The sequence below is a fragment of the Musa acuminata genome, chromosome BXJ2-3, assembly GCF_036884655.1.
Source record: "Musa acuminata AAA Group cultivar baxijiao chromosome BXJ2-3, Cavendish_Baxijiao_AAA, whole genome shotgun sequence".
Taxonomy (NCBI): Eukaryota; Viridiplantae; Streptophyta; class Magnoliopsida; order Zingiberales; family Musaceae; genus Musa; species Musa acuminata.
The window spans coordinates 38534653-38552977 of record NC_088340.1 but is presented as its reverse complement, the minus strand read 5'-3'; the positions used below and the strand labels follow the sequence as shown (position 1 = coordinate 38552977).

At 37.8% G+C, this 18325-nt stretch overlaps 3 protein-coding genes across 5 annotated transcripts in view; 2 read left to right on the top strand and 1 right to left on the bottom strand.

The window, feature by feature from the left end:
• Positions 1-6542, top strand: part of LOC103979036 (BEACH domain-containing protein B) — a 54695-nt gene extending 48153 nt beyond the window's left edge. For all 3 annotated transcript variants that reach the window (XM_065100606.1, XM_065100607.1, XM_009395046.3), the window contains 5 exons: positions 1272-1397; positions 1479-1850; positions 1993-2224; positions 4271-5035; positions 6090-6542. In XM_065100606.1, coding sequence (XP_064956678.1) covers positions 1272-1397; positions 1479-1850; positions 1993-2224; positions 4271-4974 — 1434 coding nt within the window. In that variant the 3' untranslated portion in view covers positions 4975-5035; positions 6090-6542. The remainder of the gene's footprint in view (positions 1-1271; positions 1398-1478; positions 1851-1992; positions 2225-4270; positions 5036-6089) is intronic.
• A 1055-nt stretch (positions 6543-7597) lies between these two features.
• LOC135608114 (uncharacterized) lies at positions 7598-15803 on the top strand. The gene is made up of 12 exons (XM_065100605.1): positions 7598-7835; positions 8325-8505; positions 8581-8643; positions 8741-8846; positions 11755-11859; positions 11936-12012; positions 12090-12219; positions 13407-13476; positions 13761-13952; positions 14677-14797; positions 15273-15497; positions 15586-15803. The coding sequence occupies exons 1-12, from the start codon at positions 7759-7761 to the stop codon at positions 15637-15639; spliced, it is 1401 nt and encodes a 466-aa protein (XP_064956677.1). The 5' UTR covers positions 7598-7758; the 3' UTR covers positions 15640-15803.
• A 1708-nt stretch (positions 15804-17511) lies between these two features.
• LOC135607600 (uncharacterized) lies at positions 17512-17886 on the bottom strand. The gene has a single exon (XM_065099553.1). The coding sequence runs from the start codon at positions 17884-17886 to the stop codon at positions 17512-17514; it is 375 nt and encodes a 124-aa protein (XP_064955625.1).
• Between the last annotated feature and the right edge of the window lie 439 nt (positions 17887-18325).

The window sequence follows — 18325 nt, the reverse complement described above, 5'->3', positions numbered from 1 at the left end:
TCATAATTTATGAAGGATAGTACTTCATGTCTGACATTTTGTGCAAACAGTAGTTTTGACTCATAAGTGTTCCCTTCTATCTGCAGGAATTTATAACGTGTACCTTCAAAAATAGGTTCATATGTCAATTATTATTTCTCATTAGTTGTTCAACGTCGTATTATGAATAGCCACCTCGGTTATGCGGCTTCCACAAAGTACATTCTTGACATGAAAAAAGAGTATATTTTCAGTGTTAATTTGTCCCTTTTTTTTCTCTGTGGATTTAAGGAGCTACATTCCTGTAGAAAGATCTAGATCTGTTTTTTTTTTGTCCCGAGTATAAATATACTTTGATCAGTAGGTTACAAGTTCTTTACAGAGACAAACTGAAGAAATGATATCAAGGGAAATAAGTGGAAGCCAAAGAGGGACTATGGTTTTAAGATAAATGAAGTGGCAGAAGCTGGAGATTAACAAGAGTCTGAATATTCCAGTTTCCTTTTTAAGATAGAATTTGGAATACTAAACATGGTGCATGGTTGCTTGTTGTTGATACATTTTTTAGTCTTTTTTTCTTCTTTTGGTGTGCAAAAAGATAAATGGTGGAGATAGGATTTGATCTTAAGATCTTGATATCAACAGTAAATGTCTTATCAGCTCTTATTGTATACTGCATCATCAGCAGACCAATTTATTTGGGAAAAAAATTTGTTGGATGAGGTCACAAAACCTCAACTGTTGCTAAGTGGGTCTCATATATAACAAACCAATATTTTGTGTAAAAGAAGGTGATGTACCACCACTCTTTGAGGTTTTGTTTGACCCTTTGCAATGTAATTATAGTGTGTTCCTAATGGGAGACTGGGAGTAGTTCACATAAATACATAGGAGCAGAGCTTGAACTGATTCTGCAACCATGGCATTGTGTATATAACTTGAAAATACATTCATGGTAATTTATCATATTCCATGTGTCTTTATACAACGTGATCTCTCTTCATCTCCTTTCTCTCCATTGGTGACTTGAATGCTTCCTCACTTTTTAATTTTTCATAATGGAATATAGCAAGGAGTTATAATTAGCTTTGCATATCTTTATCTTTGTAAAATAAATTGGAGTTACAGAAGATTCTAATCTTTAATTTTTATTATATCACGCTTTGCAGTTCTTATTATTGGATTCTCTTGAATTTTTAAGAGTCTCCCTGATGTACATTATTTTCTCGAAATATGAGCTTGTCATTCGTCCTTTTCTTTTATTAATTTCTATGGTTGAATTCAATATGCAGGGTTCTCCTGAAGAATTCATTTATAGGAACCGGGAAGCTCTGGAGAGTGAGTATGTGAGTTCCAATCTCCATCATTGGATTGATCTAGTATTTGGCTATAAGCAACGTGGAAAGCCTGCCATGGAGGTATGATTTTGCCTGAAATATTCTACTATTTGTCATGTTATATTACTGAAGTTGACTTTGTGAAACTATGCTGGGCTACAGGCAGCCAACATATTTTACTACTTAACATACGAAGGTGCTGTTGATTTGGAGAACATGGATGATATGCTACAAAAATCTTCAATAGAAGACCAGATTGCAAATTTTGGTCAATCACCAATCCAGATTTTTCGTAAGAAACATCCAAGAAGAGGGCCTCCTATCCCTATTGCTCATCCTTTGTATTTTGCCCCTGCATCAATCGCGTTAACTTCCATTGTTTCCAGTACAGCTAGTCCTCCTTCTGCTATAGTCTTTATTGGTTTGTTGGATTCTAATATAGTCTTGGTGAATCAAGGGCTCACACTGTCAGTAAAACTCTGGTTAACAACACAGCTTCAAACTGGTGGAAATTTCACATTTTCAGGATCCCAGGTTATCTTCATAGATGACGTCAAAATTTTTTGATTTAATAGTATGATAAGTGATGTTTATAAGGGCAATAGGGTTATTAGCAGTTCAAGTGGCAATATCTTGGGCAATTTGTTTTCCTCACTTGCTTTCTTTTTTGATGTAGGAACCATTTTTTGGAATAGGTTCTGATGTTCTTCCCCCCCGCAAGCTTGGTACTCCACTGGCTGAAAATATTGAGTTTGGAAGACAGTGCCTGGCAACAATGCAAGTTCTTAATGAAAATTATCTGATTTCTTGTGGTAATTGGGAAAATAGTTTTCAGGTGATATCCCTAAATGATGGAAAGATAGTGCAGAGCATCCGACAACACAAAGATGTGGTCAGCTGTGTTGCAGGTACTTCTATCACAAACTACGTGCAATTACGATTGACCATCATCTATCTGGCTTGGGATTTTCTATCTATGATTTCAAAATATAAAAAAACAGATAATCGGTTGGTTAAGAGGATCCGAAGTTCACTTTGCTATATATCTAATATAGTGCCATTCAACTAGCTGCTCATTAGATTATGTAAAAGCTTGTTTTTTTTGCTTTCTGTTGTTCAGCTACATGGCTTACATATCCAGTTTTATGTTGTAATGCATCCTTCTGAAGTATACAGGCCTTTAGAACCTATGCTAACACTATTGAGAAAAATAAATGCTTTTGAGGATAAGTATTTGGTATGACATTTTTATTACTGGAATTGCATTGAACTCTTGTCAGTCCTGCTTCATGTTTGAAATTTTGGAAAGTTTTTCATTTGGATCAACCCTAAATCCACATATCTGAATGAGTGTGAGAAGGTTGGGGTTTGTGGGGCCCAATCTAGTTGCCCACATCAATATTCATAAGCCTACCACAATATTAGACCCTTAGGTTTTTACTGGATGGTGCAAGGTCCATACAGAGTGGTATGACTAGTACCATGCTTGAACTGCCCGGTTTACCCTGGTTCACCTGCCGATAGGCTGTCAGACAGGTAAATGCTGCCAATATCTAGACCATGCTAGTGAGACATAACCTAAAATTGTTACATGTGTAAACTTGAGTGGAATCCAATACATGTTCTTAGACTTCTATTCAGAGATATAATCAAGTAGAGTTCTTTGGGCCCACAAGTATTGTTCCGATATGGAAAAATCTCTTGTTATTCTTGTTATTCATTGGCCTACAAACAGTTATGTTCTGGACGAACCTTGTTTTCCATCTTATTTCATTTCTTCATCTATAACAGGTGTGGCATAATGTGCCATCTACCAGGAGTGGTTGGCATAGATATTTTCCTCCACTAAACTCTGTTTAGGGCAATATTGCCACATAATTTGAGACTCATTTAATTTTTTTTTATTGTTGCTAGTTTCTAATAAGTTTTGTAGGTGCTCTCTCTCTCTCTCCGCTTGCCCTGCTATGCCTAATTGATTTACTTTGTTTAACTGGTGCATCGATTAGTATCCTCTCAATGTGTCCATACTGCCACAACAATTTACTCTTGTTTTCATCCTCAATTCGAAGCACACTTAATTGTTCACAAATGTGAATTTTCTTGTTCTATCTTAACGAGTAACCCACACAAGGCAGGTCATTCCTTTATCTCGTCTTATAAATTACAATCTTTCCTATTTGCGTGTAACAATTTATCTATGAAATAATTATAGAACATTTTCAAACCATTCTTTGAACATTTTTGTTATCCAAGATATTCATGGAGGATTGTTCAATGTATATCTAGCCTGAGAGTGGACGCTTTTACTGATGATCATTCTTTATATATCAAGGTCTTATAACTTTGACGGTTCTGGTACTTCTCTGAGAAGTTGGTTGATTTGCCTTCATTGTTAGTGCACTTAATTGAGTGATGGGTCCATCTTCCCCAATACTCTCTTTGCCATGGAAATAATCTGTTATTCTCAAGGCAGGGGCAAAACATAATGATATGGATCTAATTTTTTTGAATCAATTTTCTCGGTTAGATTTCAGTCTGACATAGTTTTGAATTGTAATATGAAGTTTTTCAGAATCATGGACCAGAAGACCTTATTATGAATTGCACTAATTCAAAGACCTGATTATGAACTGAGCTAATTCTGCCTCGATACTGGACTATGTATCTCATGCCTGGTAGAGTCTGAGAGAGCTAATATTTCTGAGATTTGTGTTGTTGAAGTATAATATTTACAGTTTAGTTTAGATATTGCCTTGGAAAATGTTATTGTGTAATTTTAAAGCAGAAAAATTGCCACTGTTGTTGTATGATAAGCTTTATTTTTTTTCTTCCTCCGTCCTTCAGTTTTAAATTACTTAATGCTGCTATTTGTGATGATGTGACTTAATCCATGCAGAATTCTTAATTCTGTGTTTGGTTCTTATACACCTCTTTGAAAATCTTTCATTTTGCAGTTTCATCTGATGGAAGTATACTTGCGACCGGAAGTTATGACACAACCGTCATGGTATGGCATGCTTATCGAGGAAGATTTACAGAGAGGAGATCTCGTACATTGCAAACTGACTTTCCTCGAAAAGATCATGTCATTATTGAAAGCCCCTTCCATATACTATGTGGCCACGATGACATAATTACATGCTTATTCGTCAGCGCAGAACTTGATATAGTTATCAGTGGATCAAAAGATGGAACTTGTATATTTCATACGTTACGGGAAGGAACTTACGTACGTTCCATTCAGCACCCATTTGGTAGTCCTTTGTCCAAGTTAGTTGTATCACCACATGGAAGGCTGGTGGTCTATGCTGAGAGTGATCTGAGTTTACATATGTATTCTATCAATGGAAAACATGTTGCATCATCTGAATCAAATGGGCGCCTCAACTGCATTGAGCTTAGTAGCTCCGGTGACTTCCTTGTTTGTGCCGGTGACCAAGGACAAATAATTTTGCGCTCCATGCATTCACTTGATGTTGTCAAAAAGTATGAAGGAGTTGGGAAGATAATTACATCTTTAGCTGTGACACCTGAAGAGTGCTTCTTAGCTGGGACTAAGGATGGAAGTCTGCTTGTTTATTCCATAGAAAACCCTCTTATCCGTAGAGGTAGTAGCCTTACACGCAACAATAAGTCAAAGAATTCAGTGACAGGATAAGTCAGTGATTTGGTAGCTTGTGGCTGCAGTTTATCGATGCTTCTGATAGATTTGGTTGAAGGTATTGTGATTGCTTGTTTGGCTCCTGTATAGACTCAAGGATTACGTGTTTCATGATTTCCTTAATTGCTGATAAAAAGCAACTTTTAATTTACTTCTTTGGCTTCTATATGGCCTGTTAGCCTGCTATTGAATATAATCTTCAGATGCACAGGCAATAGTCTTGACACGTGATCATATGCTTGTTTAATCTAAAGCATTTTAGAGTGTGGTTCTAGTAAGTATTTGGAAGTTTGAATTATTGAACAATCAATAACTAGTTTATTTGCTTCGATGCTTTAGCTTAAGTGACTTTATAAATGTTAGTATTAACAAATTTATTGATCCCTACTATTATGGTCTGAATGGAACTTAAACACTAGATTATCAGGAGTTCCATAGTCTGATACTTTTCTGTTAAAGAAACTCATCTTTGATGATAGGGTAAAGATTCTTGCTTATCTGTCAAATTTGGCATAAATTGATTTCACAACTTGGAGTAGATCCAACATTGATTTTGAAAAATATGGTTTGCATTATAGACACTTGTAGCAATTGGGTAACTAAGTACGACATAAATTGTATTCTATTTGATAGGGTGTGGAGTCTCTTATTCTTTTCGTATTTATTCACTTGACAAGACACAAGGATCAACGAATCTGCAGCACTTTGTGAAAAATTATTTATGGTGTCAAATGGTAATATCACTAGAATCACTTACCTATTGTAATATGTCAAGCATCTGTAGTTACTGGTTTATTTCAGTAAACGTGTCTTTACCAAACTAGCTAAGACATGGTTTTGTTTAGCTTGGACAAAAATAGAAAAATAGGCACTACTCCAAGTATCATATCATTTCCTAATGGTTGTACTGTTATGAGTAATTGGCTTATTGTTTATAAGAAACAACAGGGAACATTCTCCATTAATAAGCTTACTACACTAAATGTCTGTTTGAACTACTTAAGCTGTGATTTTATTGAGACACTTCTCATCAGCACAAATTTTTAATATAATAAGTTTGCTAGTTTGAAATTTTGCTGATCAAGTTAACCTTCATTTTAAATGCAATGCAGGATTATTATGTCCAGGATAAGAATCATTCGCCATTCATGATAGCTTGGTGCCATCAAGTTCCATCATCAAAGATACGCTTGCCATTGATGTATCTAACCAAGCCAGAACAGGATCATTCTCAAACTGGTACCAAAAAGAAAATTTAAGAATCAACATTCTTTTGTTTCTTTACCAAGTGCACTCTCCGTGTGGTTGTCAAATAATTGAGCATTACAGAAATATCATTGACCAAACACAGGCTGTCACCATGTCTCAATTCATCTTGAATCGTGCATCTGAGGATAAAAGCTACCTACCTAACTTGTACAGTATGTCCATTTGCTGCTTTTTCTTTATATATATTTTTGTACTTTCCTTTGTTTTTCTTTTGCTTCAGCAGGCTCTTGAGCAAATTGTAAATGTAGATTTACTTGGAGGATGCAATGGGTATAAGCTTGTGCTTTGTATCGTCATATGTTCTGGTGTAATGTGGTTATCTGTCAGTTTCTCTGGTCCATCCCTGACTCTCTTGACACTTATTTTATCTCGTGTTAGTCTTTGGATCTTTTGTTCTCTTGAATGAATCAAAATTATGAAAATATTTCTTTGGCAGAACCAAGTTGTAAAAGGTCAGATTTGGATGACAAATTTTTTATTTCTTTTTTTCTGCGCTCTCATCGTTAACCTTCAATTTTCTTCATACCCGGCCTTCACCTCATGGCAACTGTAACTAGTTAAGGCTTATTAGCTCGGTTTAACTTGTTTTTTAGAGAGGGGGGGTGGGGGGGTTTCATAAACTCAAGTGTGTTCCCAAGTAATGTTTTCCCTTGGCTTGTTTTACTCGGTGGGTGCTCCACTTCACCAAATGGTTAGTTCGTTGAGGGTAATGAATCAAACTTGATCTTGAACTAAGTTTGTTTTAAAAATTAAATTAAACTTTGTTTTTTTAATATAGAAGAGACCACCTCGAAGCCCTTAGCACAGGAAATATATATACTAAAGGGACTATCTCAGCTGGAATGAAGAGATTTGTACTAGAACCGTCTTAATCACAGCATTTCTAATCGTACCGCAATGAGGCCCACCTCGGTTCAGCCGGGTCGTTTTTTAGGACAACCACTTCGATACCTCCTTAGTATTTTACCCAAGACACCCGGCTCGGCTACGTCAAGTTTGATAAGTTCCATAAGTTATAAACCTCTTCCGAGTGTTTGCAACATGTTTTACACAAGGAAAGGATGAGTTTTATATCACCTCTCACATCCTAATCTTTATCCTACAAGGCATAAACTAGTAATTTGTATCTTGCAACACAAAAATGTATTTGCATCATCATCATCATCATCATCATCATCATCATCATCATCATCATCATCTTGGTGCTGCCAATTTGATAAATTGGACACAGCAGGTCAAGATCCAATTACCGGGTTGACACGATATAGATCGGAGTCAAACCGGGCCCAAGTCCGATCCCGGACATCCGATATGATTCTATGCGGTGATTCATGTTTGATCTGGCGGAAACTCCGACCCGAAGCAACGATTCGATCCAGCTACGTATCGTCACGGAAGTCACGGCACCGGGCGCCTCACTTTCAAGGAGTCCCGCCGACGAGTTGGGTAATCGGGAGAGCACGAGAGAGAGACCGCGCGAGCGGGCGAGCGGAGTCGCAAGATCGGAGCGTGATGGAGGAGCCTCTCGATTTCGAGGAGGAAGACCAGCTTGTCCGAACCCCTCTCCGTCCCACCAACACCAACAAAAGGTCCTCTCCTTAGCCCCTCAACCCTAATATCGCCTTCCTTTCTCTTGCTGTCCATGATGAGTATAAAACTAGGTTTTCGTATGCATCTTGTATCTTCTCTTGTGATACAAAACCCAAAGCATAATTGCTTTTCAGAGAAAAAAAAAAAAAAAAAGTATCTGGTGTGAGGGCCTGATGAGCACAGCCAATTCCATTACTGAATTGTTGGAAAACTTGATCGTGGTGGTTCAAATATTGATCCCAGATTAAAAATGTCAGTTTGTCCTGCTGGTTGACTCATTTGGAGACGTTTTTTATTGAAAAATTGGTCCAAAACTATTACTATGCTTATGACGTTCTGGAATGTCTTGAATTGAAATCCTACCAGTTCATGCTTGAGTCTTCTGCATCGTTTTTAAACTTGGACAAAGCATTCTGAGATGAATTATGGATATTGACTATTGTGATGATGAATATAATGCATGTTGACTTGATCATGTTTTCTTACAGGAGCAAGGTCATTGGCTTGGATGATCTTCTAACTGATTATTATGAAGAGAAAAACAAATATGTGCATCGCAAGTCCAAGCGCTTATCTTTATCTAAGGGATACAATTCAGATGAAGATGACAAAAGTCGAAAATACAAAGAAAGAATGTTATCTAAGTTTGTTCACGATTGCGAGAAACAGGCAAGTAGAATAGATCAATTGTAGCTGGACTAGTTTCATCATCTTATATGATATCCAGCATGATTTTACTCATAGGTTAATGAGATGAGTGCCGAAGAGGAGATTCCATTATGGGGCCAAAGAGTTTTTGGACATCAGGTAACCAAATTGGATCCCAGGTGTTAACTTGAGACTTATGAGATAGAGATAACTTGCCTTTTAGCTAGTTATTTTTTTCCTCAAATTTTACATGTAGAAATCTCTGCCATCAACCGAGTACAAGGGTGTAGCAGATTGTCAACTTTTGCAGTCGTCATCAATAGGAGATCTGATTTCATTCATTTATTTAAATGAAGAACAAGGTTGCAATGCTCTTCCATAGTCCTCATAACATTTGTGCTATAAGATTTAACTTTTCCATCATTAGATTTGTCTTCCATCTCTGCATGCCTACATAATTGGCATCTTTTGTGGTGTAATTTCGAGATACTTATGTGCCTTAGGTCATACTAACATTTAATAGGATACCATCATACTGCATGATTTTATTTTTTCCAGAGTAGGTGCTTTGAGATGTGTAGTGGAGTTGTTTGAACTATTATGCAATGGTTGTTTCTCTTTATCAAACACAAAGATGGTAAAGGTTATATGACATGGTGGAAACCAAAATTTCACTGGACCGGCAAATACCAGTTGGTATGAAGCAGTCCGGAGGAAATTGTATTCCATGAGAGTAACCAGCTATCCTATTTGCCACACTACTTTTTTGTCATCTATAACAGATGTGAAGTATGATGACATTAATTTTTAGAGAATCTCTGAAATGGTAGCCAAGGCTGAATACAAACAAATTGGATTCATTCATATAATTTTTAGCATCAGTTGACTTAATATTGCCCTTAGTTGACTTAGACACAGCCTATTCTAACCCTGTAGTTCATCAGTAAATTTCTTCACGGTGTACAAGTATTTAATGTTCATTTCAAGGTTTGCAAAACCGTACCTTATCGCCCGGTATGGGTGGTACATACCGGTTCGCCAGCAGACCGGCACACTATCGGGCGGTGTCAGGATTTTGGCCCTGTATTGGGCGATAGGGGCTGTATCGAGAAATAACGATTGAAATTTCGACTGTTTTCGACTTGTACCGACTAATACTGATCGATTTTGAGGGTAAAGCTCTATCTCAATATATCGTCCGATCCCAATCGGAGGAGCCTCTTTCACAAACAAGCTCTTGCCCCAAAGAAAAAGGAAGGGATTGTCTGGGGGAACCACGCACCAGTAGTCTAAGGCAGTTGCGTTCTGCCTTTCATCGAGAGCCAATGGCCAGGTGGAGAAGAAAACCCTAGAAACGCATCGGGGATCGAGGGCCGACTACGGCCTAGGTGGAGAGAAGAGACTGATGTCAGCAGGAGCTTTGGAGGTTACCAGAATCGATGAGGTCGATCGAGCTCTTCTCAGCGTTGATAAGCACTGGAGAAGAAGCCTACGAACGAAGCGCGATGCCATGGTCGCTCAGGGATGCCAAGCAGGGCATACGGTGGGATTTAGTGGAGGGCCAATGCATGGTCCTCGACAAATATTGACCCCGTAAAGTAAAGTAAAGTAAGAGAAGCGTGGGGGGGGATCATATTAGGGAAATCTTGATTCATGTCGTATTTGGATTAGGCCATGTCATGCTTTAGTTGAACCTAATTGTAAGTGGACCGAGCTAAATCTTGAACCAAAAGCTCTAATTTCATGTGATATTTTATTAGTCGAGATTTATTAGAGGTTGATGTATCATTTTACACATGCCACCAAATATTCAGATCATGGAACTCGACGAAGTACTAGTCAAGTTTATGCACGAAAGGGGAAGGGGAAGCCCGTGGATGATTTTGAGCAAATGCGACAGAGCCTACACGATGTAGACACGAAGCTTATCAAATTCACAGTTTCGTATTATGGAGAATCTTACGGCCAACAGCGGTACGATGATAGTTAGTCATACTTCTCTGAGCAACAGTACGATACGGAGCAACAGATTAGAATCAAAAGTGGAAGTTCTGACATTCACCAATACATGCCTTAGGAGCTGCCTCGGACACATGTGATTTATGATGATCAACCTACGACCATCACCACATTGATGCACCAATGACATACGGTGTTTCAATACAGTATGTCGTGAGATCAATTTCAAGATTGGGTCCGACGAGCATATCATATTGATTCACAGATACATAGGATCAAGGACCTCGACCCACCACCCATGGAGGTCCGTCATTCGTTTTGATGATAGAATCAGGTATATCTATGCATGTGATTATTTAATTCATTTGAATATTAAAGTTTTAAGTTATATACAAAATAATCTAACAATTCAAATAATTTTTCTGTATATAATTCAATATTAACGGAAGGATGATCTGGAACTGATCGATATTGCGAACCTTGCACAAGGCTACTCATCAAAGCCTGAAAAAGATATGTGGCACTATTATTAACTAATTTACATTAGTTTTGCTAAAGTTATACTAAATGTATATTTATTTCTAACTTAAAAACACTATCCTAATTTTTTTTTTCTATTTTTCAGATATTTTCGGAGGGTTTTATGCCTTTTTTAGGCGTATCGCTTGGTACGCCCTGGTGTATCACTTGCTATGCCATAAAGTACCATACCAAGCTAAGCTCGGTACACCGGTATAGTATGAGATTAAAAACCTTAGTTCATTTTTAGTTGCTCTATCTTCATGGAAGTTATATCTTCATCAAATTCAGAAATTGTCAGAAAACTCAGAATTATATGAATATGCACATTCTGTCCCTTCATGCTTGGATACTTGAGTGAAGTGAAAGTGTATAATGCTTTCTATTTACAAAACTCTAAACATGTAATTGAACTTTTCTAGCTTATTTTGTCTTTTCTCCAATGTGATACAGAATTTTCATATTAGCTTCACAAAGATATTTGTTGCTCGCTCCTATAACATTAGTGTTTAGACCTTTGAGCCTTGCATTTTGTCAGACGTTAAGAAAAGTTTAATGTGCTTGTGTGTAACTTATTTCAAGTTTTTTTTCTCATGATTTACCCTCCAGCTTATTTTTTACTTTGCTAAGCTTTAGTGTTATAATATCCTCTGTGTGATTTACTTATAGCTTAATGTCTCTACTGACACCTATCTGCATCTTCACTTATAGCTTAACATAAATGGTTTGTTTTAAATATAGATTATTCATGACATCTTACTTTAGTGCCTGTTCTTTATCTTTTACATTTAGGAGAGAGCTTCCTAGAAGGACTGTTGGTAAATAGATGGCTCTGCAAATTGGCCTTCGTATCTGGTTTCGTGGAGGATTCCATTGCAACTTGGGTGTTCAACAAAAGTCAGTCCATATCCTTCTCTGATGATGTTATATGATTGTTAACTCTCACAAATTATCATCATTGTTGTGTCATTAGTGCTGTACTCATCAAATGGAGAGCTACAAGTTTCCGCTTGTGAATTTTGGTGCGATATCCTTCTATCGAAAGATGAGGTAACTTTGTTTTCTTTTCTTCTTTCTTTTTATTATAAACATGATTATCTTATTTCTAAATACCTTAAGATTTGCAGGCTGATAAGCCATCGGTATCACTAGGATGGTTTCCTGGCTATTCCCAACTAATGGATGCCCTGGCAACCTATGGATATCTATTTGATACATCAATGAGTCATTCATCGCTTTCACAAGAAGTCCATACAGGTTAATTCTCACATCCATTACTTTTGAGGTTTTCAATTATTATAAGGATGCCCTGGAATAAAGGTCAACATAACTTCATTATAGCTGTCTTTATAGTTTATAAATAATGATGAACACATTGGCATGGGTCCCAAAAGATGAATTTGCTTTTAGACCAGCCTCATATTCTGTCAACTCAGTGATAATCTTCCTTAGGATCAACATGCAAACTGCACTGATCAAATAAGATATCAAATCTATGTTGACTGACTGTATCTGATGTTCCATTTATCATACTTGTTTCTGGCAGATTAAATACTTCATTTACCATGTGATTGAATAATAATAACAGGACTCCAAAGCTGATTATGTTTCTCTCCAAATCACAACTGTTATCAAAGACAAATGGCTACTCTCATCAACAGGCTTGTCAATAACATGTGTGAAACCAGTTCTGTAATTAACAGTACCTGTAACAATAACAGTTAACCACAGCAGAAGATAGAATAGGGGCACTAACGTACTGACAATTGTAGCAGTAGAACAAACATCAATGATTTTTCCAGAATCATAAGGAAAACCTCAGTAAGATCATTTTCAGATAATTTGTCCTGAAGTCTTCTTTTCCTACTCCCGTCTGATTTATTGCTTAATTCTACATCTTATGACCAAAGCATCATCAGAAAGAGAACCTCTGAGAAATCCATTCATATGTCAGTTGTTTATCAAAAGTAGCACATTAGATATCATTACCAGTATTGTTATTTCTTTTTCCTGAAAAGCTCAAATCTGCATGAATAGGTTGTGCTAGAAATTCTCTCTTTTTTAACTTTATTTCCTTAATATAAGGAATTTAAAAAGATAACTTTGTTACCTTAATTTCTTTGTCCTGATGTTTGCTAGAAATTGGCAGTGCCTACATGATTATTAATTGCTTCACTGTTTCATTTGATGAACTGGACTTCATTACTCATCAGTCTAGTTTAACTGCTATCATACTTTTATTATAGGGCAATCATTGGCAAGATCTTGTAGTTGCTGAGAAAGACCAGTATCTGCTATTACTGATTAGTAATACTATCTCTTCATACTATTAGTGTTATCTTGACACATCTTTCCCTGAGGCTTACTTAAGAAGGGTGACACGATTGCTTTTCTTGTACCTCCCAATGATGCAGTGTCTTAACTCCTTTTGTTACATTTGTCAGATAAACCTGAAGGGCCACCTGAAAATATTAGTTCGTGGATCAAAGTAATATCTGCGTGTTGTCAGATCAGGTAATTGTGATCATCCTAATACACCATAGCCTAATTGTCCAATATCTTTGTTGTTGAAATTCGATTTTCAATGAGGTATCAGCAAGCCATGTGCTGAACACATTCCACACCACACACGTGATGGTCACGGGCCTAGTAACGTGGTTCTGTATGAGCATGGTAAATGCTCACGAACCCATGTATGGTGCAGGCATGTTGCCAGCACACAAATTACTGATTGTGATATCTCATTCATGGTTCTCATAACTTCACACATGGATATTCATATTCTTTCCCTGCTACAGAAGTCCCCGATCCATCTTCTCTATATCAGAAGCAGAGGAGCTACTTTGCATAATTATTCACTTCTCGTTAGATCGTGAGCTTCAGGGCTTGCTATTTATTATAAATGAGGGCATGCAATCAATCATTAGATTTTTTAGTGAGGAAGAATGGGATGTCAGCTGCAAAAGAGTGGCAAAGTCTCTTGCTTTCAGGTAAATATTGCAGTTTATATTATTCATAGTCCAACATGCACCTTATTGATGTAATGATAATAATATTTTTATTATTGTATTAGGCAGAAGTATTTGCTTAATGTCCATGGTGAATTATTACGGTCATTAAATGCCATGGTTTGATATTAGAGCTTTTCGATGGATGTGCAATGTTACCCTAAAAGAAATTCCTAATCATGGACTTTGATATTCTTTCACAACATGAGTTTAGACCTAGTAGCACAGTTGCATACATTATAAAATTTCTTGTTAATATTGATTGGCTTTATCTAGTCATTCTTCTTTGATTCTCATGAGCCACTGTACCATTTAAAGTCCTTAATACTTATGCAGACCTATATATGCCTTTTTATTTCTCTTTCAATTTCCAGTGACATAGGAGACCACAAAGGTACTTTATTCCAATGGCTTTCAATTGATTTTTTTTTTTCTTTTTCATCTTTCTATAGCAGATTGGGGATTGTGTTGTTGATGGATGGTATATATATATGTTTCAAATGAAAACCTTCGTTCCTATTGCTACCTCCATTTTTTGTTTGCGATACTATTACGTATGTTTCATGATTGTGCTAGAGAAGTTTCTTACTAATTATCATAGACAGATTGACTAATTGCCTCTTTATATGCTTGTTTAATACATTTAATCATAAATATGTTGTTTGAGATCATCTGAAGTAGACTATTTAATCTATTGGAACTGCAGAACCCCAAAGGACCTTAATTGTTTAAGGGTTGTGGAATGCATTTCTGTGACTAATGGCCGTAGCAAGCAACTCAGGAGTCAAATCGCGCTACAATTGCTGACTCTGCGCTTTGACATAAAGGTTAATTCTAATCTTTCAAATTGAATATGTTTCAGTTTCTTGCTAAAGTTGCTCATAGATTCACATATAACATTGCATATCCAGTACTCAGATGTCTGTCAGATGCTCTGATTGGAGAATCTAAATGACCATGGGCATTCTCCTTAAAATGGGGGATGCACGTGCAATAAATTGGAAAATTCCCTTTAGCATTTAATTATGGTATTGGATGTTCTTTCAGTATTAACAAATTAGAAGATAAATATATTGTTTTCTTTGACAGATTCCAGTTTATCTCCTGATTCTTGCCAAATTTAACACACTTGCATGCACACTTCAACTCACCTCGGATATCCTGGCAACACTTTAACTACCTTTAGGGATGTGTTGATTAGCATTGCTAGTATAGATTATATGTTCACTGCACAAGCTTATATAATTATCAGGAGTCATATGTCAGAATCTGTTATGAATGAACCAAATATATTTTGTGTAGGTGAACGACTGTAAAGAAATCCTGGAAGTACTGATGTCAGTCAATGTGAAGGATAAAGATTGCGATTTCTTCAAGTTATATATCTACTTAGTTTTAGCCGAGAATTTCCTCTCGTTTCATCATCTGGGTGAAGAAAAATCGGTAGCTATTGACACGTGGTGTAAATTTCTACGCAACTGCTCGAGCCAAATTACAAGCACGGATTGGAGATCATATGCATCAAAGGTGTGTGCGTGGAGTGTGGGAGACACTATTATGCATCGAAGATCATATACATATATAACTGACCTTCAACCTATTATGTCTCTTTCAGGTTCGGAATAAAGCTTCGTACATTTTGCAAACCACCGTCGAGAAGAGTACGTAACATTTGTTCTTTTGATGAGGATGGTGCATTTTTATCTAGGTATGCATGTCCTCCAACATGAGGAAATATATAGCTGGTCTCATTGTCATCCATCCTTCAAGTCCTTTGTATGAGACTTGAATTTTGCTGTAGCTTAGTCCAATGCAGATTTTTATTTTATGCCATCACGAAATCTCTTTTTGCGTTTGTTTGATTGGTTATGATTCAGTCTTCATTCTTATTTTATTTCAAGAAAAAATGTTCGAGTGGTTTATCATCACCTTTTTTGAATTTTTATTCATTAAACAGCATACAAGACTCACACATGGACTTGAATTTGGGATCCATCAATCCTACTAATTTGATTTCTGATACCCAATTGGATCCGTTGGTACATATTATATATAGACCACAGTAAGTTCCAAAGAATTCGTGAAGGCCGACACTTGCTCTACCCCAACAGCACAGATAAACCTACTCATCATACAATACACAATCCAGATGGGTATTCTTGGTGTATTCATGTGGTCAACAACTATCGAAAGCATAATGACTTGTCGATTCATATCAGCGTACCGATCAATTATCGATATAATATATATCAAGTTATATCGAGCATATCGACATGATATAATGACATATCTCGATGCATTTACCATTCATATTGAATAATATATGATTAAAAATATTAAAATTTTAAATAATGAAGCAACTCATGAGAATCAAAGAAGCCAATCGATATTGACAAGAAATTGTATGCAACTGCATTACTGGATCTAACTAAACTCATGGTATGGAAGAATATCAAAGTCTATGATTAGGAATTTCTTGAAGGGTAACATTGCACGTCCATAAAAAAATTCTAATATCAAACCATGACATTTAATGACCGTAATAATTCACCATAGACATTAATCAAATGCTTCTGCCCAATACTATTCTCATTACTTCAATAAGGTGTAAGTGGGACTAACGAATAATATATACTGCAACATTTACCCAAGGGACTTCTGTTACTCCTTTGCAGCTGACGCCCCATTCTTCCTCACTAAAAGAAATCTAATGATCGATTGCCTGCGCTCATTTATAATAAACAGCAAGCCTTGGAGCTCACGATCTTATAAGAAATGAATCATTATGCAAAGTAACTCCGCCGCTTTCCATATAGAAAAGATTGATTGGGGACTTCTGTGACAAGGAAAGAATATGTGAAGTGGTCAAAACCATGAGATATCACAATCAGTAATCTGTGTGCTGGCAACACGCCTGCACCATACATGGGTTCACGCTCATTCACCATGCTCGTACAGAACCAAGCATGATATTATTTTGATCCACGAACTAACATCCTCAGACGGCCAAAAGCCACAAAAGGAAAGAGTTAGACACTGCATGATCAGGAGGTAAAAGAAAAGCAATCGTGTCACCTCAGGGAAAGATGCGCCAAGATAACACTAACAGTATGAAGAGACAGTCTTACTAATCAGTAATAGCAGCTGCTGGTCTTTATGAGCCATTACAAAGATGTTGCCAATGATTGCCCCATAATAAAAGTATGCTAGCAGTTAAGCTAGGCTGACGAGTAATGAAGTCCGGTTCATCAAATGAAACAGTGAAGCAATTAATAATCATGGAGGCACTACCAGTTTCTAGCAAATCTACATACAGTTCTTTTTACATTTCGGGCATCAGATCTACACAATTCCGTTTTAAAATGCTTCCTCGATTTCATTAGTACAAACATAGAAAAGAAAGAAGAAAGACCAGAAAGACTTAACCCTAACCCCCAACCTATGGGGCGGCTCTCGACGTTATTGGGTTCCGATCTGTCGAACCGATTGGATACCAGAACCAAACAATTGGATTAGAAAAGGGAAAGATCTACTTCCCCGGTCAACGTGCGGCGACCAGATCGAAGGGGAAGGCGTCCGATACGGGCTCGGGGAGATCCGGGCTTGGGGGAGCAAAGAAGATGGATTTGGCGGCGGCGGCGAGCTTCCTCCGCTGGAGGAACCTCGGGCCGTAGGACCTGACTGCAAAGCAAGGGAAAATCCCGTCGTTCTGGGCTGCCGCGGGACGCGGCGCGGCCGGAGAACGGGACGAGGCGGACGAGAGGCGGGGTAGGGCGACGGATCGGCCTGGTCTGGCACTGCTGATCCTGGAGTCCCGGAGGCGGGCAAGCGCGCCGGGCTTCAGGAAGCGGTGGAGCCGCTCCTCGATCCGTGAGGTAGACGGCTTAGGGTTTGGACACCGAATCCTTCGATTCATGAGAGCGAGAGAGAGAGAGAGATTTGGGTGGAGGAAGCCGATCCGTAAGGGGGATTTAACGGCGAGGGGGTCACGCGAGAGAGAGAGAGAGAGAGATTTGGGTGGAGGAAGCCGATCCGTAAGGGGGATTTAACGGCGAGGGGGGCACGCGACAAAGGCGGGAAGGTTGAGGAGGGAAACAGAAGCGAGGAGGGGAAAGGCGTTTCAAAACGGAGGGCGGGACCGCTGCTTTCTGTGTACGGTGTCGCCCGCAACGCTTTTTAACGACTTTCTGCCGCTAAAGACGGTGAAAGAAGAACGTGGCTGGTGTTTCCGGGTAGGTGGTAATGGCGATCCCCTACACAAGGCACGGCAGGATCCAGGATTTCACATCACTCCCAACTTGATCGAGCCTAACCATGTAAGTTCTCATATGGCACGACGATTGATTCAAACTTGA